This window comes from Wyeomyia smithii, chromosome 3, assembly GCF_029784165.1.
Source record: "Wyeomyia smithii strain HCP4-BCI-WySm-NY-G18 chromosome 3, ASM2978416v1, whole genome shotgun sequence".
Lineage (NCBI taxonomy): Eukaryota > Metazoa > Arthropoda > Insecta > Diptera > Culicidae > Wyeomyia > Wyeomyia smithii.
This window is the reverse complement of record NC_073696.1, coordinates 24825058-24849359: the sequence shown is the minus strand read 5'-3', so window position 1 is coordinate 24849359 and position 24302 is coordinate 24825058. Positions and strand designations below refer to the sequence as shown.

Genomic DNA, 24302 nt, shown 5'->3' with positions numbered 1-24302 from the left:
TTAGATTTAATCATTTATATTTATTCATAATAATGATTCTGTCTGCTTGCTTGATTGCAAAGCATTTTTTTTTCTCTCGCTCCACACGATAGTTACCTAGTTTTTGGGATGTGATCATGTTTCGCTTCATCTGATATATAGTTTAATCGCTTGATTTTTGATTTTTTTTTGTTCATGGCACTCGGGTCGCTCTTCATCATTTGGATTTCAGATTTACGCTTAACGAAGGGTACATTTTGGAAAATCAAAAATAAGTACGTTTTTTCTGAACGATTGTTAAATATTTAGAGAAACACTGGTTTTATTTTTAAATTTTAGCCTGCTCACAGCGATATACAAAAAGCTTTCCGAAAGAAATCAGTACTTTTAGTTTTCTTTGATAATTTTCACTTTTGCGCATTTAATTTCGTGCGTTTTCATCTTAGAGAAATTTTAACTTCTTACATTAATCGGCAATATGTTTGGTTGTGATATGAAATCAGTAGTTTTATCTGCTGATTTCTCGCGATATGTTGCATACTTTCTCTCGCTGGTAATGATGTTTCACATTCTGCGGACGGACGACCGGGGAAGAGGGGAGAAAAAATTAGTTTTCCTTCGCTATCTCATATCCGTTGCGCAATTTCCTGCGGGCGCTCCGCTTAAAACTGAACTCCCATGCATAGTGATGAGATTTAAATTGCGCTCATATTTATACGGTTCGTCTTTAGCCCCTTCAGCGCTTCTGGCGGCAAACCCAAAAGTTAGAAATCATTCGATTCATTGAATTTCTAAAATAGCAGCCGCAAAGCCGGGTGTCGCATGTTTGTGTTGATATGATAATGGTGGATTAGAATATACTAACATGGTTGCGAGGAGGAGAAGTGGATTGGGAGAAGGATGAAAGGTAAAACCCCGTCAACAAATGCCGTGTGGTCGATTATTATGGCGCGGAACACGATAGTGTTGGATTCTCGCCGGAGGGCACTTTAAAAAATAAAATAGAGATTTCATTTGCATCGATTGCGCGAGAAGTGTGTGTGTATGAAAAACGGCTCACGGGGCGAAGAGGGACATGCTGAAGGGGGAGTAGATTGATGATTCTGTTTGGCCATAATCTATCAGATAATTAATGTACGATCGGTTTATCGGTTTTCACCACTCGAATTCAATTAAATGACGAATGATATTGATATGATTTTCTCCATCTGATGTGAATAAAATATGCAGCGTTGAAGCGGGCTTCGACGGTGAATTGAAGGTTTTTTATTGTGCGGATCACTCTGAATTTTGCATTTTGATACAAGGGAAAAAATTGTGAAATATTTTCACGAATGTGAGCCGCATCTAATGCTGATGGTGGTATGCATTAAATGCCAACCAGGTTATGTGTGCCCATTAGTTAGGTGAAACCTAATAAATGTTTGAATTATTTTAATTTTCGGCAATTAATATCATATGTTTAGAGGTATTTGATGTCACTTGATGAGTTTATCTGATGATAACAGGAAACAGGTTGGAAGCTAGGCTTGTTTTGTTTTATTTTCAGAATATTTCATCACAACTCAGCGTTTCTTATCTAAATTGAATGATAATTACACCAGAAAAATTTGTTGAAAGCAACTTTTTAGTATTTTGGGGACGCTCTAATAGTCGCCCGTTAAAGAGTCGAAATAAACGGTTATTATGGCAACCGTGATTTGTTTCGAGTATTGAATTTCGAATCGTTGAAACTTTTATCACAGTGTTTTAATAAATCTACAGAAAAAAACTCGAAAAAAATTTCCCTTGCATGAGGAAGTTTCGTGGATTTTTTTTCGTAAGATTATGCGACAACTGTCTTGATCTTTTGTGGTATATTTTGACTTTTTGCTTTTTTTTTGTAAAAAGAAACAACCAAACCTATCGTGCAATTTTTTCATCGTGAACAACTTTTAAACTAGTGGAATATACTTCCGATTCTATACTCTTCGAATTGCTGAAAATGTTCCACAGAAACTTGATTTACAAGTTAGTCACTAACAGTTTATAAATTATGTTTTTGTGATCCTGATGGGCTCATCACAGAAAGTAGAACTACGGAAAACAGAATCATGAAAGCAGAGTCCTATAACCGAGCACAAAATAGCAATATCCAATCGATGAACGACTCTTTTCAGTCGAACATAACTGGGGGTCTATACTTTCGCCTTCTTTGATTTGTTTTGACATTTCGTAAACAGTGCTCAAACCGCAGACCCATGTCACGGCGACTGTGGCCTGAAGCCGCCGCCGATGATGATGGCGCTACTGTTAATGATATGATCTTAAGCTCCGTTCATTGTGCCGCATAGGCTGTTGCACATTTTTTTCGCGTGAAAAGTTTTAATGAATACATATCAATATAATTATTGAATTTATGATCCAGAACGTGTTGAAACATGTCTGGACATATCTATTTATGTCCTGCACAACATCTAGAGAACGAACGAAACAAAAAAAACATTCTTCGCTTTTTAGATTTCTACACACCACTTGCAGCAACAGCTGATTTTGCATGAACGAAGCTTATTCGGCTGTTTCGAAAGCACTGACAGCCTTTTGACATAAAATCGAGCCAGAGAGCCAGAGAAAAATGGCTTCAAGCTAAATGTATGGGAATGACGTTCGTGACATGGATGTGTCAAACCGTCGACGAACGAAAAGTACGGGCGCGAACGGATCTTGTACAGCCGTAGGGGTAAGCGAGGTAAGACCGCCCCCTTAAGCAATTCTGTTTATAGAAAAAAAAGTTGCGGCTGCAATTTCATTTTTTCTTCGCTAAGAGGTTCTTCTATTCAATACCCGCATTTAAAAAATAAGAACTGAAATATTCTTGTTTATTTTCCAGCTTTTTTTCTAATTTTAAAAATTCATTGAAAATGTGCAGATCTTTTTCATGCGCCCACCAGCGGGGTAAGATCGCCCACCATTTTTTGAGGATAAACAATATTTTTAGGGCCGAAACGGTTGATTCTATTGGTATAGTGTCTCTGACAAAGTTGTAGATGGTATTTTTTTTCTTTTTTAATAAAATATACACTGTGAAAAATCTAAAAAAAAATTTTTTTTTTCTAAGTTTTAACTTATTTTGTTTTCTGATTATTCAAGTTCAAATCAATGTTTACGTAACTTTTTTGGTTTTCAAAATACATATATTTTTCAGAATTGGGGTTTTTCAAGATATTGAAAAATTTTTAAGCTAAAAATTAAAACTCATTAAACCTATCTGTATAATTTTTTTGAAGACTTATTATGTATAGAAAAATACTAATAATTATTATTTGTTTTATTTATATTTTCAATTCTATGTGTTTCTATGTTTTTTTTTTTGAAGAACAAAATTACCAACGACTCCATACACCAAATAAACCGTCCAAAAAAAAATTCTTCACAAAAATTAAGCTATTCATATTTCTATTACTCCATGATCCAACAACCATAAAATTTTAGCTTACTTTTTGTAGATTTTACAGGCAAAAACATGTTTTTTTCAAAAAAATTTGAAAAACAAATATATTTTTAATTCTATTTCTATATTTTTTCTTTAAATTTTTTTAGAGTGTGTACTTTTTTCGAGAGTAAAAAACTACTATTTTCAATTCTGCCGGAGACGTCATACCTATCAAACACACCGTCCTGGCTCTAAAATTATTTTGGTTCCTTAACACCATTTTCATACAGGTTTACTTTTTTCAAAAATAAGTCTTGTTAAAATATATTACTAGAAAAGCTTAAACCAAATCGAAAACGGTCGATCAACATCGATGTCTTATGTGGCTTGAAGTTGCTTTACTGATCCTGTAAATATTCCCTTTGTAGTGTCGAGGCATTTGGGTCTTGAAGTAAAACAACAAGCAGTTGGGCTAGTGGCGGTTTTACCCCTTGTATAGTGGGCGACTTTACCCCCAGTGGAACATTTTCATATTTGACCGAAAAAGTAGTCAAAATTACAAGATTACTCACGGCCTTCGATATTTCCGAAAGAAGATAGATTCAGGCAAGCGATTAAACGTATATTCACGAACAAAACAATAGATTTTTAGACTGAAAAACCTTAAGTCCCGTTGCCGCAAAACAATAGCGCATTGTTTGGTTGCCAGCTGAAAGGTTGTTTTTGATTATTTCTGCGACCGTTCGTGCACTATCAAAACAGAAAAACGTGCAAAATGTCATGTAATTATACTGTAATAGACACGTTAAAGAAATTTTTCAATTATTTTATAACTTGGTAGTAAAACTACGGTGGGCGGTCTTACCCCGCAGGGCGGTCTTACCTTGTTTACCCATACCGAAAATCCTCACTTTTTGAAACGTGAAACATGAAACCATAGTCTACAATGTGTTGAAAAGTTTTTCTTAACCTTTGAGTGTCGAAAGGAAACCCAAAAAGTGACAAAACAATTTGTTGTACGGATGGTTCTTCAAACAGAAAGGTGAATAAGACCTCTCTAGCCGAACTGTGGCTCGAAAAGTAGAAATGTCCCAATGATTCGGTCAGCAATCTAAAGAAGCGTTACGGTTTGAAATCACACAAAGTCGAGAAAGTCTTCAACTATGACGATCAGCAAAATTTTGACGGCAAAACACGTGCTCGAAAACTGTATTGCGATTTTTCGACAACAATTTCATGCGTCGTAATGGACGATGAAAAATGCGTCGGGGTAGCCTTCAAACAACTTCCAGGGTTGGCTTATTACATTGTTATGGCCGGAAATGATACGAAAGAGTATTTCAGGACAAAGAGATGGCCAAGTTCCCCAAGAAATAGCTTATCTTTTATCATCATAGACTCAATCAACAAGGACATTGATCAAAACGAGTGCTTTCATGACATTAATTCATTGTTTTGCCCTGACTTGGCATCATGTCATTATGTTTGAACCGTGATGGAGTCAACTGACTACAGCTGCGCGAAAGCGAGAGATATTGGGCTCTGGTTGAACGGTTGCGACCGCCGAGGAGATTGTACAAATTCTAATGGATGAAGTGAAGCGCAAAGTACGAGATTTTTACATGAATGAAGAATAAGGATGTTTTGAACCAGTGAATTTGTAAACCATATCCCATAGTTATGAAATGAATAGTCATGTAGGAAGAACAATGCCTTGTAAGTGTTTTATTGCACCCGGATTATTCCGAATACCAACTTTATAAACCACAATAAGATATAATATTGGTGTACCATTTATTTTCGTAAGTTCTTCGATTACCAAAATCGATGATCATAATCGGGGTTCCCTAAAACGCCTCATTCAGATTATGGTTTCGCTGCAGCTACAAGCAAGTCCTTTCATGGTGTAAATAAAGCATTATGAGAGCTCTCAACCACTCCGGCTGAGTCGAGCCAAACGCCTGTGCCGAGTATCATCGTCTACATATTGGTTTCCGCCTTTCGAATCATCGTGAATCTGCGGTCGAAAGTTGAGGAAGAGTTTTATCACCTTATTTTGCATGCAAGTAATTCTATCTGTTCGATCCACCTGCTAACGTATTTTGGGTTTTCAGCGAAGCTTCACCAAGATGCACGTTAAACAGCATCCAGGAAGCCTAAAATTCACCCGCCGCTTCCAATAATTACTTGTTCCAGCCATCAAAGTCGTCTCGGTCCGAATGTCGTGACAGAGGAGGAGATCACCAGAAAAGCGCAAAAAATGAAGGCTACTAAAATAAGTACCGACACTATATGAAGTGGGGTAACCTATATTCATCTCAGTACCTATATTCATCTCATCACGCCTTTTTGATCAATTTATCGTAAAATTTTACCATATTTTCAACGTGAAACCTGCAAAAACTTGACAAAATCGAGTAGCAAATAGATTTACTTTCACAATTTCTAGAAATTTGACGGTAAATTGGACAAACGAGAGAAATAAGATGAATATAGGTGCACCTAGCTGTTGAAATGAATAATGGAGCGATTACCCTATTACATAACTGCATGAAAGCAAGCCAACTTGATAGGATGAATTGGCAAAATACATCTCGAATACTAATACGGCAATGCGCAAATCTGCTGCTATGACAACTGTCAACCAGCACACGCGCAAATGTGTTGAGTCTGCGCAGTGCAACTAGATCGACAATCGTTTTTATAAGTGGCAGTTTTGATTGATTCTAAATTGATGATAAAAAATAATATTCAACCTATTAAAATGAGCTGTTTCTTTCGCTTGAATATTGAAATTGTTTTCGCATAGTTTCAACGTTATTTGGACATAAGATCTAACAAAACTAGAAAACGTAGTTAGATATGCGATAACAATAATATTGGTTACACTGCAAGCGTTTTGTTTATCTTCAGATGGCGCATGTTGACCCGCTTCGAATAAATATAGAAATAGTTCGAATAACTCAAATATTAATTTGATCAAGTAATTTTACCGTGGCTGCTGAATGCTTTGCCCTGAAGAGAAGCAATTTACGTGTACGTAGTGTTGATATTAGATGATTTAATGTCTTACGAAAAGACATAGTGAGGATATTGTTATTGTTGAACTCGTGTTATTTAAAAAATATCTAGAACAAGAAAAAACGGGCTTGTTTTCGAAATTCGGTTGAATTACTGATGAAAACCAACTTCGAACACAATATAATGACACAAGTTTTCAATTACGCTTGTAGTACACCTATATACTTGGTATAATATAATATAGTAACTATTTTTAGAACTCCGCCTGTTACGATTCTCTTGGTTCAGTTTAGCCTTTACGAATAGACTTGAATTATTGAGAACTGTAGCAGAGGGTCCAAAGCCCCTGTAAAGGAGGATGGTTGCAACAGCTCTTAACCATGGCTGTTGCGTAAAATCCAATGGTTAAAGCCCCTAAGCTAAGGTGTTATGCGACCCGTGCCGATGGATGACGTGGTGGGGGGGGGGGGGTTTAAGAAATACCCAGCCTCTAACGGAGCCTGTGGAGTACCAGGGCACCCTTCACAGTAATTAGCCCTTACTGCATCACGCGGGTCACTGATGCAGCGGACTCTTCTTTACCCAGCGACTCATGGGAATTTTATGAACGACAAAACTTCACAAAATTCGGCCACCGGCAGCCTTTCTTTGCCGGAACCCATGGACTCATCGGAGCGTAGTCCAATAAAAACAAACGCACCGGGCAGAACGGAGAAGATGGAGCATGAGGATGATTTCAACCTTGACAGCGAATCGCTGGAAGGAGGACCCTCTGCTTCATCCTTAATCCTACTTCCTCCACAAGGGAATGACGGAAGTCAAATGGACTTAGTTCCCGGTCCACAGACAAGGCCCGATGACGAAGGGAAACCCGAATCATCGGCACCCCTTGTCAAGCGACTTTCAAATGCGCAAAGGCGGCGACTGAGCAAAAATCTTCGCTCCGGTCTCTCGTACGAAGAAGCCAGGAAGCTGGCCCTCCTTCCAACAGAGCAGCCTGCTCAATCGAACCAAGTCGCCGTCAAGCGACAGCGGTCGGACGACTTGGTGTCCTCAAACACCAGTACTAAGTGTCCACAGCCTAAAAAACTGCGGAACGGCACTGGTTTGGGGTCATCGGGTTCGAAGCCGCTCCCGAAGGCCACATATAGGGACATGGTGGGAGCTATAAGCCTTGCGGTTACTTCTGCTACCCACCCCAGCTTCCTACTCACAACGGACGAGCTTCAGGCTGTCCGGACCTCCATCCTCGATCACATTGCGGACCAGGAAAATCTAACCACCAAACCCAAGTTTAACGGTTGCCATCTAAAAAATGGCTTCCTGCAACTTGCCTGTGCCGACAACGACACAGTGCAGTGGTTGGAAAGGAAGGTACCTTCTCTCGTACCATGGGAGGGAGCACAACTTCGTGTATACCACATGAAGGATCTGCCGAAGGCCAGACGGTATGTCGGTTACTTCGCGGACAGTGCGAACTCTCCGGACGAGAAGATTCTTCGTTCACTCCACAATCAGAACGACCATCTCTCTACCAAAATGTGGCGAGTCTGTAACCGCAAATTGGTAAAGACCTTGGTCGAACTAGTTCTGGAAATTGACGAAGAATCGGCCAAACTCGTTGAGAGTAGAAATAATGAACTGCACTACGGTTTCGGCAAAGCACGCATCCGAAAGATAAGCGGAAGGCCGAACGTCACTGGCAGGAAAAACTCCGTCGCAATGTCAGGGAAGGTACGTGCGGGTAACTCCTCCGGGAGTACTCTGCCACCACCCAGGCAAAGCGATCCTGCGAATGGGCTTAAGGTTCGCGTGGGAAACTCCTCCGGGAGTGCCCCACAACCACCCAAACGCAACCCTGCGATTGGGAAGGTATGCGCAGGATGCTCCCCCGTGAGTGCCCTGTGACCACCCAAACATCGCAACGCCGCGGCTGCTCGGACGGTTCCGCCGAAGACTCGCAAGAGTGTGAAGCATCAACCACCGAAAAGTCGCACCCCCCGGAGTCAAAAACCGCCACAGTGTGCGCGACGACCTTCTGTTGCCAATCGACTGCTGCAACCGAAGCCGAACAGTGAGGAAGAGCAACTTCCATCAATCAGCCAAACCGCTGTTGGCAGCCGTCACCAACACCAGCTCGGGGGCAGCTCGGACACCAACACCAGGGGTGAGTGCCTACTTGAATACCTTACTTCTAACGATGTCAATGTATGTAATGTAGGGAATAACCCCACGTTTATCAACGCTATCAGACAGGAGGTCCTTGATCTCACTCTGTGTAGCGCCTCTATTTCTGAAAGCATTAAAAATTGGCATGTCTCCGATGAAACTAGTTTGTCGGACCACAGACACATCGTTTTTAATATAGAGGCTAACCCTCTGAAAAGAGAGCTGTTCAGAAATCCTAAGAATACAGATTGGGAATCTTCTAAGGAACACCTGATCGATTCACGAACTTTCAGTTACAGCAACATTCGAAATTCAGTTGACCTGAATTCGGCAGCAAATGATCTACAAAACAGAATCATGGATGCTTTCGACGCTAAATGTCCACTAACACAGCGGTCAGTATGCCGTGACGTACCCTGGTGGAATGATCAACTTAGTGACCTTCGTCGGGAAACTAGGCGGTTGTTCAACAGGGCAAAAGACGTCTAACTGGGACGACTACAGGGCGTCCCTCACTAAGTACAACGCCGAGCTACGCAAGGCTAAACGGAAATCCAGAGTTAGTTTCTGTGAAAAAATTCAAACTATGCCGGAAGCTACGCGGCTCCAAAAGGCGATGTCCAAAGACCATACTAACGGTTTAGGACAGGTGAGAAAAGAGGATGGATGCCTCACTGTCACTACCAAGGAAACGCTGGAGGTTCTTATAAACACCCACTTTCCTGGATCGACAGAGACCGAAGAACTGTATAGTGATGGGTTGCGGCAGGACAATTCGAGACATATGGCGTCTCGGGAGTCCATCCTGCTGACCCGTCGACTGTTCACGGAAGCTTCAATAGGTTGGGCTCTAAGCTCATTCGACCCTATGAAGTTTCCAGGTCCAGACGGCATACTACCCATCTTTCTACAAAAATCGGCCGCAGTTATCATGTCCGAACTCATCAACCTCTTCAGAGCCAGCTTTATCCTGGGCCATATTCTGGATAACTGGCTGAAGGTGAAGGTAGTGTTTATCCCCAAAGTTGGAAGAAAGGACAAAACCCTACCTAAAACTTTCAGACCCATAAGTCTTCATCGCTTCTCAAGTTGATGGAGAAAATAATGGATAAATATATCCGTGATGAGTTTCTTAAAGACTGCCCGCTGAACAGGAACCAACATGCCTATCAAAGCGGCAAGTCAACAGAAACTGCTCTTCACAGCTTAGTGACGTTGATTGAAAAGTCCCTGAGTTATCAGGAGACGGCGCTATGTGCCTTTCTTGATATTGAAGGGGCCTTCGATAACACGTCCTTTGCATCAATTGATACGGCTCTTTCTCATAAGGGAATCGACCAAACTTCAAGGAACTGGATACACGCAATGCTCTCTAGCAGAGTGATCACAGCAATCTTGGGAGATTCGTCTGTAACAATGTCAGTGATCAAGGGATGCCCGCAAGGAGGAGTTTTCTCGCCCTTGTTATGGTCACTAGTTGTCGACGCACTTCTCAACAAGCTTTCGGCTCTGAATACCCCATGTCATGGTGTTTACAGGAGGGTCTAAACATAAACCCCTTAAAAACAGTCCTAATTCCATTCAGCAGACGAAGGACGATCTCCATCACTCCTCCAATACTGAATGGAGTTAGACTGGGCTTCAGCAATGAAGTCAAATATCTCGGAATTATTCTGGACAAGAAACTGAACACAATCTGAAGCACAACTGGATCATGCCGCTAAGAAAGCGATCTCAGCGATCTGGGCCTGCAGAACTCTGTTCGGTAAGACCTGGGGACTGAAACCAGACTTGGAACTCTGGTCTTACAAGACCATTGCCCGACCAAGAATCACCTATGCTGCCCTAGTGTGGTGGCCTAAGGTGAACGAAGTGACTGCGCAAGCCAAACTCAAAAAAGTTCAAAGACTTGCATGTCTTTCGGTTACCAGCGCTATGCGAACAACTCCAACTGCAGCCATGGAAGCTATGCTTTGCCTACTACCTCTACATCTTCATGTGAAAAAGGAAGCATAGCTTGGCGCTCTAAGGTTGCAAAGGAGGAAAACCATACTTGAAGGGGACCAAATCGGCCACCTTCGCATACTTAGGGAGTTCAAACTAACTCCGCTATTAACCACAGTCTCCGACTGGATGGACGTTAGGACCAACATTCCATATAGAGTGATTGAAACAAACCGCTCTATGTGGAACAATGGAGGGCCTAATCTTCCACCTGGCATCGTCAGTTTTTATACGGACGGCTCGAAAATGGGATCCCTAACGGGATCTGGTATATACGGACCCGGTATCAGGGAAACGTTTTCCCTGGGAAAATGGCCCACCGTTTTTCAAGCAGAGGTTTATGCCATATATATCTGCGCAAAAATATGTCTGCAACGCAACTACAGACATGCGAAAATCGGTATATTCTCGGACAGTCAAGCAGCACTACTAGCACTTAAGTCCGTCAAATGCGCTTCCAAACTTGTTTGGGAATGCATTGAAACTCTACGGGAACTTTCCCGACAGAATTCAGTTTTTCTGTTTTGGGTGCCCGGACACTGCGGAGTCGAGGGTAATGAACACGCTGACTACCTAGCAAGACAGGGATCAGCTCAGCGGTTTATTGGTCCCGAGCCGTTTCTGGGTACGTCCATTTCCGCTATCAAAAGCGAACTATTAACTTGGGAAAGGCTAGAAATAGTATCCCAATGGCAACAGGCTCAGGGTTGTAGACAAGGCAAACAGTTTATCTATCCGAACCCTGGAACCGCCAGAAAGCTACTTAGTCTAAATCGTAGTGACCTACGGATAATCACGGGACTCCTCACCGGACACTGTCCCGCTTTTTATCATTTAAAGAAAATCGGCGTGGTGTTGAACGACACCTGCCGATTCTGCAAATCTGAACCAGAGAGTTCAGAGCATTTGCTTTGCTCTTGCGAAGCTCTTGCTTCCTCTAGGTACAACTTCTTAGGAAGTTACCTTTTAACTCCATACCAAGCATGGAGCTCCAATCCCAAGCAGGTCATTAGTTTCATCAACTATGTTGTACCTAATTGGGGTACAGGTTTACAACAAAACAGTTCTACTCCATCAATGAGTACGAACAATCCGTAACCTGTGCACAGCAATCGGGGCCCGCCACAAAAGACAATCAGCAAGAATGTCGCAGTGGCATTTCAGTACCCAGTGCCCTTCAGGCATACAGAGATAGAAAAAAACTATTTTCGTTGTAACTTATTTTCTAACATGTTTTGTGTGTTACTTGGGTAGTAACTAAGGTGTATTTGTGCATTTTTAGGTCCCATACTAACGAAGCACATGTTACTGTGGGTCTCACTATTGCCGAGTAAATCTGTCTTACTGCAAACCGTTAATTTTGGAGATTGCATACTCAAGATGGTCGTTCCATTTTATGCCCAAGCTCCAACTGTGTTTTTCCCAACTTGAGAGTTGCAAAACTATACCTTCTCTTTCTTTTGAATGGAATTTTGACTGTTTTAGAAGGATTAACGTTCAGTCCTTCTAGGTTATACCAATTGAATATGTAGTTTAGGACGGTTGACATTCTAACAGTTATAGTAGAGCTACAGACGGGTTAGCCAAAATTAATGTTTAAAAGTTCTTGCGGCCAAGACGCATCATCTAAAATAGAGACGCCAAACTTTAAAGAGTCTGAGAGGGCCACCGACTTGCCGGGGCATGCGGTGGCCTCTATCATATTTACTTTCGTGAGTTCGTCGATTAACAAAATCGAAAGTCACAATCGGGGTTCCCCAAACGCCAAGGACAAGAAGAAGAAGCTAAAAGCAACTTCGTTCATCAATCATCACTCATCACAAAACTCGGGATGCAGTATGGAAGCAAGAAACCATTCCAAAACAGTCGAGCCCCACTCAGATATCAAATATCACCATCTACGTGTTGTTTCCTGCCGCTCAAGTCATCTCAGTCCTGTGGTCGGAAGTTGAAGGAGAGTTTGCCAAACTGACTTTTTAGGCATGCACTTTAACTAATCCCATATTTCTACTGCCACATTTCCGGTTTCCAATTCTTACCACTTCCATGGCGAAAACATCGGCAAGACTCACCGAAGCCTTGCCAAGACGCACATTGAATAGAATTTAGGAAGTCTCCAATTCTCTTGACTCAGTGGCGCCACCATATCCGCCGGCGCTTTCAACCTCCAACTATTCCAGCCACAAAAGAAATCTTGACTCTAAGATTAGCGTTACGTAACAAAAAATCTCTGCAGAGACTCTCCAAAAACTAGCATTTTTAATGAGCATTTTTTTACAGTGTTACGTAATTTTTATGGAGGGGTTGGCGTTACGTTTCGTTACGTATGAGAGGGTGGGGGTCCGAAAATTGGATTTTTTGAGTTACGTAATTTATGGATGTCGCCCAATCAATTTACCATCAGCTACCACCCGTATTGTTACTGTAAATTAAAATCTCCCGACTGTGTAGTATCAAAATGCACGAGGCTCACGAACCAAGAAAAAAAAAATTGAGGTTTATGCTCTCCATTTGTGGCTACGATATTTTGGTGTTCACTTCTAGAGGCTCTCACCTGACCTACGCGAGTCATAGTTGTCATCCAGAAAAGCGCTGTCTCGAAGTGTTCGTAGCAAGCTAACAAGCAATGAGGCGGTGGAACACTGGTTACAGATGAATTCAATTACAAATGTATGTCAGTTGCGATACCACATTGCTATCATCTGGAGGGAACAGTTGTGCGTGTCGAACTTCCTACACGATCACTTCATACATATCCTCGAACTCTACCATTAATCTGTACAATGGCTATAACTCTGCTAATCTCGTACGGCAGCTCTACGAAGATCTTTAAGGATATTCACTCATTATTACATTTTCAGTTTATCTCATTATTACAGAATCAAGCCTAAGGTGCACTGACATCATCGTCAGTGTGCGAAAAAATATGTATCGTTGTTGGTACACTCTCTTCGCCTACCTTTTTACAATATATTTTTGTTGTGAGTGTATACCACAACACTTAGTTCTTGATGTGCACAACCTGGTATATCAAGTTATTCGGAGAATATTCAGCAAACGAACAATCCCGATCTATTCTTTTTCATTTGGCTGATGATCAGGATTCTTTTGTTTAAAAAAAGAGAGTAAATGACAGTAAATCTCTTCTATTTCCACTCAACTTAACCGCAGCCGAAGTAGTTCCTTCCACCACACTTTCCCAATCACCTCACCTTACCTCTGCTGATACTCAGTCTGCATTATATTCTCCTGTTGCTATCCTCTCTTTCCCTCACGACAAAAAAAAAAGCGACTCGCTTCTAAGGGCCGATGTTGTCTAATCATGTATCTGTTTTCTCCCATATATCAATGTGGGTTGGGAGGATTCAGATTTAGTCGTGATCTGTACGTATCATGAGTTGTGTAGATCGAGATAAAACGATTTGGCGTACCAAATGAGTAACAGGTCCCGTAAAATGAGAAAACGTTACTGAAATTCAATCGCAACTCTCTTTCGTACCATGGAAAGCATCTGGTGTGCCGCAAGGGAGCGTGCTCGGTCCACTTATCTTCAACCTGTCTGTGAATAATGTTTGTTCCCGACTCAAATTTTCGAAACAAAAATTTTTTAAACAAATACAGAGTGCTGCTAAAATTGGACGAATACAGAAATAAATTGTTGACTATGCATTGCGTGGACTTCCGTGGAGTGACCCTACAAATTTACCCGATTATTCTATTTAGCCTGGAAACTTTATCGGCTCGTCGACTTTAACTCTAGCGGATTTTTATATTCAGTATCATCGAAAGGAAAAATTCACTACCCGGAACTGTAGCAGCAAATCCATCTATCTTTCCTTACATAGAGCCAATAACCATACAATAATTGTTATTCTTCGACGCATTGCTTGATTTTTCAATTTTTCTACATTCATGGATCAATAAAATCTACTTGTTTAAAAATTATGAGACTCCGAGAACCCTAGCCTGTACGATAGTACAAGTACTCCACTAGCGGCGTTCTCGTAAATCTGCATATTCGTGCATTTGTTTTAAATTTATATCTGCAGCCCTTTATCGCCCTGAAACTACCGTTAATTATTGCATCCCATTTTGTGCTTGATGCACTCATCACCTCTTAAACCTATTACCAAACTACTAAACTAAATTGAATCGGGCTTCACTGACAGGTTGGTGGTTGACCCGTCGATTGATGCCTTGTAATTTTTGAACGATCCGCGATAACCAGGCGTGATCCTACAGCCAAAGCTCTATGTTTTTCGGTTTTGTATCCAACCCGCTTGCGTCTCATGATGAGCTACCTCCAGTTTTCTGAGGTGCGTCCAGTTCTTTACCAAGCTTAGAAGCAGAGCGCGCGATCACCAACTCGAATGCAGGGCATTTTTCGACACCGGGCCCGGAATGGAGCCTAGCGGTACTTCTGTGGAGCTTGGGACGAATGTTTAACCCACTTGCATGTTGTAAGCAAGCACTCGATTTTGAAAATAATTTTCCGGAATTTCATGCAGTGAATACCGGCATGTGAAGACTCCGAAGCGCGAAGTCAGTGGAGTCCCAACAGGCGCCATAGGCACCGTGTTTAGCGTACAGATGGGTCTATATGCTGATGAATCATCTGGCGAATTCCCGGCCTTCGGCAGTAAGACCAGTCTCTGTCGCTTCCATATATCCGTTAAGAGGCAGTCATCTAAGCATTTCTACATAACCGTCCTGAACAGCCCCGTGACCGCCTTTATAACCGTTTTAATAGCCAGGTTCTGGATTCCATCCGATCCAGGTGCCTTTCTCACCTCAGAGATAGCGATCTCAATGAGCTCTTCGTTCGTAGCTCTTGCCGCCTCCTCAGCCTCTACACAGCTGACATCAATCACAATCAGTGCGACGTCTTCCACTTGCGAAAGGTAGTCGCAGGTGATCGCTATTCATCAGCTACTCTCTAGTTTGTAATAAGTCCCGCATATATAAATCAAAATTTCGTAGCACTTCAGCACCACATTTGCACAAAATTTCAAAAAAAAGTATTGCATTGTATTCTGCTGAAAATGCTGAATTCGTTTTGAAAAAAAAAACCTATTACACTTCTAACTTCATTCTCATGCCTGTTACCAGTCAGCAAGAGCGGAATTTTGTTGTCCTTCAGTCGCACAGCTGTATTAGTATAATAAACTGTTGCGTGACTGAGAACGAAAAGAAGAAATCGCTTGTCGTTCGAAACCGTAACACGATACGGGTTATAGTGTTGCATGTGTGACAGCTTCATCGGTCCTTTTTCGGTGGTTTCCAACATGGAATGCAACTTGGAGCAAACAACAAAACTAAACAAAAAGGTGGAGCTAGTTACAAAACGCAACATCTGTCTGAAGTAGCACTTTAGGCTATACAGGAGTCTGATTCTGCTCAAATTTATGATTGTGCTAATGGATGGTAAGACGGATGATTCCAACTTGGCAGCATAAATCCGAGTCTGCGTTTACCTCACATAAATCATTTTAAAATCTACGATTTCGACAACTGTTCTAATCGGGGCAATCAAGTGATTGATTGAAGATTAAACATTTTTCTCTACTGTTTTTTCGCTAACATCCAAAAATGTATATTTAAAATATTTTATTTTGGGCTTTAGCCAAACCCATCATAGTCAAACAAGCTTCAAACATTTAAGGATAGTTTTCTTCCTTATATTTTTAATTTGAAAAGTCTTTTTGGCGCTATCCCCACCAATCGTCAAAAGACTTTTGTGTAGTTTCACGTCAACCTTACGATCGTGGCTTTGTGTTAAGCTGAAGATTGACCTATGAGGGCTGCTTCTTTATAGGTTAGTCCTTTTCTTTTTGCGAAGTTCCAATATTTTCTCACCATACATGAACGGCTCAAAACTGTTTGTATTTTTCAAGTGATAGGTGATACACTCAAGCCAGATTAAGGATGATGGCAAAGCTGTGGACCCACCATCCATGGACGAGGTTTAGAAAGCAGTGAAAGAGCTGAAGAACTGCGAGGCAGCTGGTAAGGACGTCATTCCAGCCGAACTTTTTAAAGTCGGGAGCGAACAGCTGTATCGTGCTTCACACCGGATCATGCTGAGAGTGTGGTCCAATGAAGAATTGTCCTTTGATTGGTTGGAGGGTCTCATATATCCAATCTACAAGAAAGGCCTGGACTGTAGTAATTATCGGGGCATTATGTGGTTTTCGAGAGGGACGCTCCACTACGGACCAAATGTTTACCCTGCGTCAGATCCTCGATAAATTTCGAGAATTCGACCTGCAGACGCACCATCTGTTCGTTGACCTCAAGGCAGCGTACGATACAGTAAAGAGAGATGAGTTATGAGTTGGCGAATTATGGTCGAACATGGTTTCTCAACAAAACTAGTTTGGCTGATACGTGCCACCCTTGAAGGCTCTACATCATGCGTCAGGATAGCCGGTAAGATATTGGACTCCTTCGTGACGTTAGATGGTTTGAAGCAGAGAGACGGGCTGTCAAACATATTGTTCAACATCGCATTGGAGGGTGCTATACGGAGGGCCGGTGTGCAAAGAAGCGGCACCATCATTACGAAGTCTCACATGTTTCTCGGTTTTGCGGACGATATCGACATTATTGGTATTAACCGTAGAGCTGTGGAAGAGGCCTTCGGACCTCTCAGGAGGCAAGCTGCGAGAGTAGGGCTCATCATTAACTCTGCCAAAAAGAAATACATGGTGGCTGGTAGAGAGCGTGGTAGTCCGACGGATGTTGGTGCTGAGGTGGTGTTAGATGGGGAAACTTTTGAAGTAGTCGACGAATTCATTTACACTACACTACACTAGGGTACACTAGTGACATGTGACAACGCAGCAGCTGCAAACAGGGCCTTCTACGGATTACGTAACCAGTTGAGGTCCCGTATTCTGCAAACCCGTACTAAACTTGCACTCTACAACCCATGAAGCATGGACGTTAAAAGAGGCCGATCGGCGAGCTCTTGGTGTTTTTGAGCGTAGGGTTTTGCGTTCAATCCTTGGCGGAAAACTAGAAAATAGTGTTTGGCGCAGACGCATGAACCATAAAGTATACCAGGTGTACAAATCGGCGGATATAGTTAGGCGGATAAAACACGGCAGGTTGCAGTGGGCTGGGCATGTAGCTAGAATGCCGGAAGAACGACCAGCGATGACTATATTCAGCAGAAATCCCGATAGAGGCCGTCGACATCGAGGTAGGCCTCGCACTCGTTGGATGTTTGCTGTCGACGAGGATGCCCGCGAAATATGTGCTAGGGGAGATTGGAGGATAGCAGCCCAAGACCGAGTGACATGGCGACGTATTCTGGATTCGGCATTGGATCGATAATCGGTCTGTCGCCGTAAAAGTAAGTAAAGTAAAGTAGGTACTCAAGCCAGTATTCCACTCTTTTTAAGGGGTTATATACCTCTTTGGTCGAGCAAAATGAGGGAAGTTTGAATTTATTTTTAAGTGCATAGCACCATTTTCATTGTATCAAAGTAGTATTTTTCTGAAAGTACAGTTTATCAACAACAAAAAAATACGTTTGATTTTGAGATATACCAATTATTACTGCAGTAATGGCTGTTTCCCCGAAGCGCTATTTTTTTGCAGAGGCTTGCGGTGATCCTGACAGAGACTTAGTGGGTCAACCGAAATCAAAAAACTCATATTTTTTCATTAGTTTAGAAGTGTGCCGGGTCCTTGAACGATCGCTTTGATGAGTATTTTGTTTTTAGTGCAAACGGGAACGTTTTTCCCAAAAAATTGCATTAAAAAATTTTTTTTTGTGGCAAAATGTAACTGTATGTTTCAAAAAGCGATCGTTCAAGGACCGGCGAATTTTATAACGAAAATTTAAAAAAAAAGATGAAGGAAATCGGTTTAGTAGTTTTCCCGCAATTAGTATCACGGCAAAGTCATTTTCCGGAAAAAACTATTCCGAGATAATCGCGTGTAAAGTTTCAAGTTTAGCTTATGCGGCCGTGGCGAGGCGCGCTGCAAATCGCTCTAACTTTCTTCATTCTTTGAAGCAAATTGTGTTCTAATTTTGTATGGAATTTACTGTAACTTTTTGTCAATCAGAGTTAATCCACCCCAAGTAACAATATCAGTTTTACGATGCACTTGAAGAAGTTTTGATTGCTTGTCCCTTAAAACAGGTCATAAATCTTATTATTCTCACAAACCGCTACGAATCAGCCGTAAAGTCCTCACAAAATCGAAGAGGCCCATGCTAGAGAAGGTGCTCGAGAATAGTTCCTAAAGTTCCCTTAAAACTCTATATTTTTATCGATATTTACTCATAATATTTAGAAAAAACTATGAACCATGAAAAAACTATAACAAATTTCGAGAGTTTTATAAATTAGGTTCGCGATCCTTCTTTTTAGCTTATTTTGCTTGGAACAGAGTTTATTTATTATTAACATAGAGCAATTTATGAAACGAACCCCATCGATCTACTCCTTCTCAAAAATGAATGTCACCGTTGTTGTTAAATAAAATAGTAAATCTTCACGTATTTTCAAGTTCATATATGAGAATTTTTAATTGCCATGTTCAGTTTATACGTGTTATGTGGCACAAAAGTTTGTAATTTTCAACGCGCCATGATATTACTGCCAAATAAATAATTTATTTCGAAAATAAGAAAAATATCTGAATTTTCGTTAAGTTCAGGTTTGCTTGACTATGGAAAATTTTACTAAACTTTGTGTTCATCATGATCAACATTCACTACTAAACTGCCAGAAATATTAGTAACATTGAGAATTACGGTCTTTTATTACTATTTAATTACAAATGGCTATTATTTTGACGGAGCTATTCGCAGTCTGTTCGCCATATTTGTCGATGGTTTTATATTAATCTTTCATAAGACAGCTTCTAACTAAAACTTCTTGTGCAAGACTAATGAGATTTTTTTAGTATCTCGATAAGTTGGCATTTACTTATTGAATTCTCGGGAAAGAATAGTTGCGCTTGAATAAAACTTGTTTGAACTTCTCAAGACAAACAAATTTTATCAAGGATAGCTCCCTCTCCCATTTGACAGCTGTTTGTTTATAGTCAAGCATCGTGCTGATTATGAGCTCGAACGGATGGAGATATAGCCTGATACTGAAGTGAAAGACAATCCAGTGCCACCTCCAAAGAAACGCAAGCTACAAAAGCTCACAAGCAATAATAATGTAGTGAAGTATTTCAACAACGTTTACAAGCAAATGGTGGTGACACCGGAAGAATTACTCATAGGAATGAAAGCTATATCCAAACCCATGGTTAATTGCTTAAACTTCTTGTTCCTTTTATATATTTTTAATTTCTAAAATCGGTTATAGGCTAGGGCCTTAAAACATGAATGAGCCAAATGAAGAAATGCAACATAATGCATAAAGCAGAAGAATGCATACCATTTTTTGATGCTTATTCACAACGAAAGTATACACGCTTAAATGATTTGATTTAATATGATGTAGGTTGACTTGACTTAAGGAGTAAGTTGTTTGAATGAGCTGAAAAATGTTTGTTTATTTTGGATTCTTTTCATTCACGAATGTTTTCTCTTTCATGAGACAAAATGATTTTAAGAACAATTTTTGGGCACATTGTCAAGATAGATTCATTTTAAAGATAAGTACCATAAAACTATCATAAAACTCTCATGAAGTTTTATGGAAGTTTCTCATAGGTATTTTAAATGGGATATTAAGTGGGGCTAAAAACCGCTCCTCAGGTTCATTAGACTTATTGATGAAGAAGTATTACGGAGGACTTTTCAAGTGTTCCTTAATCACTCTTGGAAACTGCTGATAAATAAAAACCACAAGTTCTTAAAAAATCTTGTGATAAAACTCCGTATATTAAGTAATGTTTTAATAAAACTACCATAAAATTTAAATAACACTAAATCGCATTAGGATTGTTACTTGGGCACAATTATAGTTTATAAATAAAAAGATATCCTAATTTTTTTTTTTGATTCTCGTTGCCGGAATTCTATCAAGCATGAAAAATTCAATATTCCGGCTCCACACAACAGTGCGTTACCCTTCAGCGCCCTTCCAAATACACATAAACAATTGGTTCGCAGGTAATCCTCCCAGTAAGATTGACTAACGCGCGCTAGTAGCGCTCTTTTCGGGAAAGTACCTCCGCCGGTGCGTGATCCATATTTAAAGACCATACGGAATCAATCACGGGAACCTTGGATCGAGCAGTTCGGGACCGTTCACGGATTCCCTATAATTTCCCGCCTCGATTGATGGTTCGGTCGCCTTTCTGGAATTCTGGATTTGTGTGCGTGTGCCTACCGGGCCGTCGCTTGATAATATGCGGAAAAACAAATTGACGTTTTGCGCGCGGTAGTTGTTGTTGTTGTTATTGTACTGTTTGTTTTTCTCTCCTGTACGCGGGCCCTGATTGGAGGGAAAAACATCGGCGTTACTGATCGCATCGGTCGCGATACGGCACCGTGCCAGTCAGTAAAAGCCAGTGATGGCGGTTCGAGAACAAAGCATGAATTTTGCTTAACATTCACACCAGACACACACACAGACACGCATACACCGTCGAACCCCTTATTCGTTCCGATCGACTCTAACAAAAGCTTCGGTTTCGGAAATAAAAGGTTTTATAGATAGCATCTCGATGCCCCCTACCCATTTTTCACGGAGAAATGACAACCCAAAACGGGGCTGTTTTTTTGGGTGTTCGGTTGTTATTCAGGCCTTCGTCGTCGTCGGCGTCGTCGTCAGAGGCCATACCTCAAACGAGACAGAAACGACGTGCGGCGGTTGATGATGTGTTTTGTGTTCGATTATTAAGGGGTACGCCGCGGGCGGCTTCGTGGTTTTTCGCCCCGTTCTGCCGGCGGCATTATTTTCCATACATTTCAACGCTAACAGCTATTGACAGCGCGATGTCGAATTTAATTTTTAGATTACCCGTTTGACTTCCGCTGGAGGTTTATGTTTTTTTTTCTCTCTCTTCCTTTTTCATGTGGTGTGCCACTTCGACGAACTCGTTTAAGCCAGGAATTTGGGGTGAGTGTGCTTAACCGAAAACAAGTAGTGGGAGGGGGAATGCGGGATAAGCGGGCGGAGAGGTTAAGGAACCATGTTTAGAAGCCGACATGCAACAAGCGCTGAGGAGGAAAGGGGCGATAATATATTTCCTGATTTCGTGTGCGGCACTGGCTTGGAGCTTCTCGCGACTATAGGAAGAATGGGCTTTCAAATGAAAATGTTATTCAGTTATATCCTGACGGGTGGGTGGAACGAACAAAATCCACCAAGTAGAAAACTAATAGGCTTTATTCACAGACTACGGTTGAAATAATAACGTAATTTGACTAAACCAAACGAGGAATATATCACTATTCCTTCTCCTCGAAACGGTCTGTTTAGATAGCGAAACTCGCGAACAAAATGAAGATATTTACCCAAATGAAATAGTTAGATTTCGGTTCTTTCGCGGGTTGTCTATCTAATCACTTGTTTGATTCTTGAAATGGAATAATTTTAACTCCACTTGCTAGAGTGGAGGCAAATGGAAATGCTCTCTCCTGGCGTCATAAATAAATTATACTCTTTGAACTTCGCACGGGTCTGCGTCGTAATACTATTTCCATCGTCATCCCATTCGCTACACATTTAGAAGATGGCTTTTATCTGCGTTTTAATTGTTTAAATTTATCATAACTTAGTTATCTAAAACAACAGGTTGTCGCGCACACTTAGCTCACACTCAACGGCATCCATATTCTGACACTGCATTCAGCTTTCTAATTTTTTCTTTGAATAGCATTTTGTTTAAGGTTAAAATTTTGGTTTTTTCCACTCGGAACTGCCGTCCGACGATGCTTCGAGTTTTTCCTCTCCTAGTGTATCGGTAGTGTGAAGCCCTGGACGGCTTCTAGTTACCTTAAGGTCTGCTGGCTGCTAAACCGGACTAGTCGAGGATGCTGTTGGCTCATACTGTCGAGCGACAGGGTGGATGCGTATGCCAACAGGGTGACCGCCAGCGCAGTGAATGTCACTAGCAGTGAGGCTCTGCTGTAGATTGTGTTCGGTGCGTTGTTTGCTAGAAAGGTATGAAAAATATACGGTTCATTAAAAACATATCTCTACAAGAATACGTTAGAAAAAACTAAAAATGTTAAAACCGTCGAAAATTACAAAAAACAACTCATTTCGTGACAACTCGATAAGGTATTGGTCATACTTTCTCAAAATTTAATGAAGCTCTATGGGTGTGTAGGCTATACTAAACAAAGCAACTTGCTTTTTTTTACGTAGAACTACGTCTTACGGCAACAACGGTACAAAATCAAAAACCGAACATACCGAGAGCGTCACGAAAATTGTCCACTTTCAAATGTTTAGTTACGGACTCGAATGGCGATTAGTTGAAGGTCCTTAAAAAGAAACAATAAAAATAAATGTTTAGTTTTAAACATTTGAAAGTGAACAACTTCCAGTCAGTTTCCAACCGATTACCTTCATTCGATTGGAAAACCATCTGGCACCCAACCAAACACGGAAAATTGTAATTTGATTATTGGAACTAGTGTACTATTGGAATTTGTGAAACTTTTTCTATACGTAGTTCTCTACCGTTGTTTAGTCGCTCAATGCTTGCTTTCCCTAACATGGTCGACAGAATAGTATACCTAGTTTACCGGGAATGTATAGGGACGTTGCGATATCATCAAGCTTTGATGCTTAGAATCGATACTGGATATTATCGCGAAACAAGGATTGATATTGCAGGGTATCGTTGTTCGATACCAGGCTCATTTGAAGTGAAACTCACATTGCTGTTTTTTGCATATTTATTGCCCACAATATAAATAATAGGATTGTTTAATTATTTAAACCTTTCTTTTTAACTTATTGAACTAAAACCAAACAGCTTCTGTAAATGTTTCGCCGACTCCATAAACATTCAACTTTTCTGATCCATAGAGCGTGTTATATCAAGTAAAACAAAACACTGAAATGCGAATTGAAAAAAAAATCTGTTTTCTTCATTTTTCATCTGATAAGTTGAAATGTTGGTGCTAATTATCGATCTGACGGCGACATCAATTTCCGCAATGTATTTCCTGCAATAAGTTTAGGAATACACTTGATTGTGGTTCAACAATTTGATGATGTTGAATGATGAATTTCAGTTATAATGCTTTCACAACTCACTTTTCTACTAGTTGAATGGTTGATTAGTAGGGATACCATCCGTCCTGATTTAGCAGGACATGTCCTGATTTTGAATTCCAAATAAGAGTCCTGATTTATTTTTCATATTCTGGCATTTGTCCTGATTTTCTTGAAATAGTCAATTTCGTAGCGTAACATTTACGATTTCGGGACAAAACGCTGACTGCGAACGAATTTTTTATTCTGTTGAATCTCAGTCAAGAGACGAAAGAAATCTTATAGGTGTTTAAATTATTAAACATCTAGTAATTGTGAAGTAACGAGGCAGTCCCGCGTTTCAACAAAATGTCCTATTTAGAAATACGTCCTGCGGAACGTGTCACACGCCTTTAAAATGCCCCGCGTTTTCAACAAAACAGAACCACCCGATGTCATATTTTACACTGCGACAGTAAATCTATAATCATTCTACTCATTTATTTCCCCCTTCACATCTAGTAAAGTTAATCCAAAGAAGCGTAGATCAAATGAAAGGCAAAGCATAGGTACTAACATTACGCTGT

At 40.8% G+C, this 24302-nt stretch overlaps 1 protein-coding gene across 1 annotated transcript in view; it reads right to left on the bottom strand.

The window, feature by feature from the left end:
* Positions 1–24302, bottom strand: part of LOC129731240 (uncharacterized) — an 86029-nt gene continuing 61727 nt past the window's right edge. Inside the window, exon 6 of the mRNA XM_055691079.1 lies at positions 1–22663. Coding sequence (XP_055547054.1) covers positions 22500–22663 — 164 coding nt within the window. The 3' untranslated portion in view covers positions 1–22499. The remainder of the gene's footprint in view (positions 22664–24302) is intronic.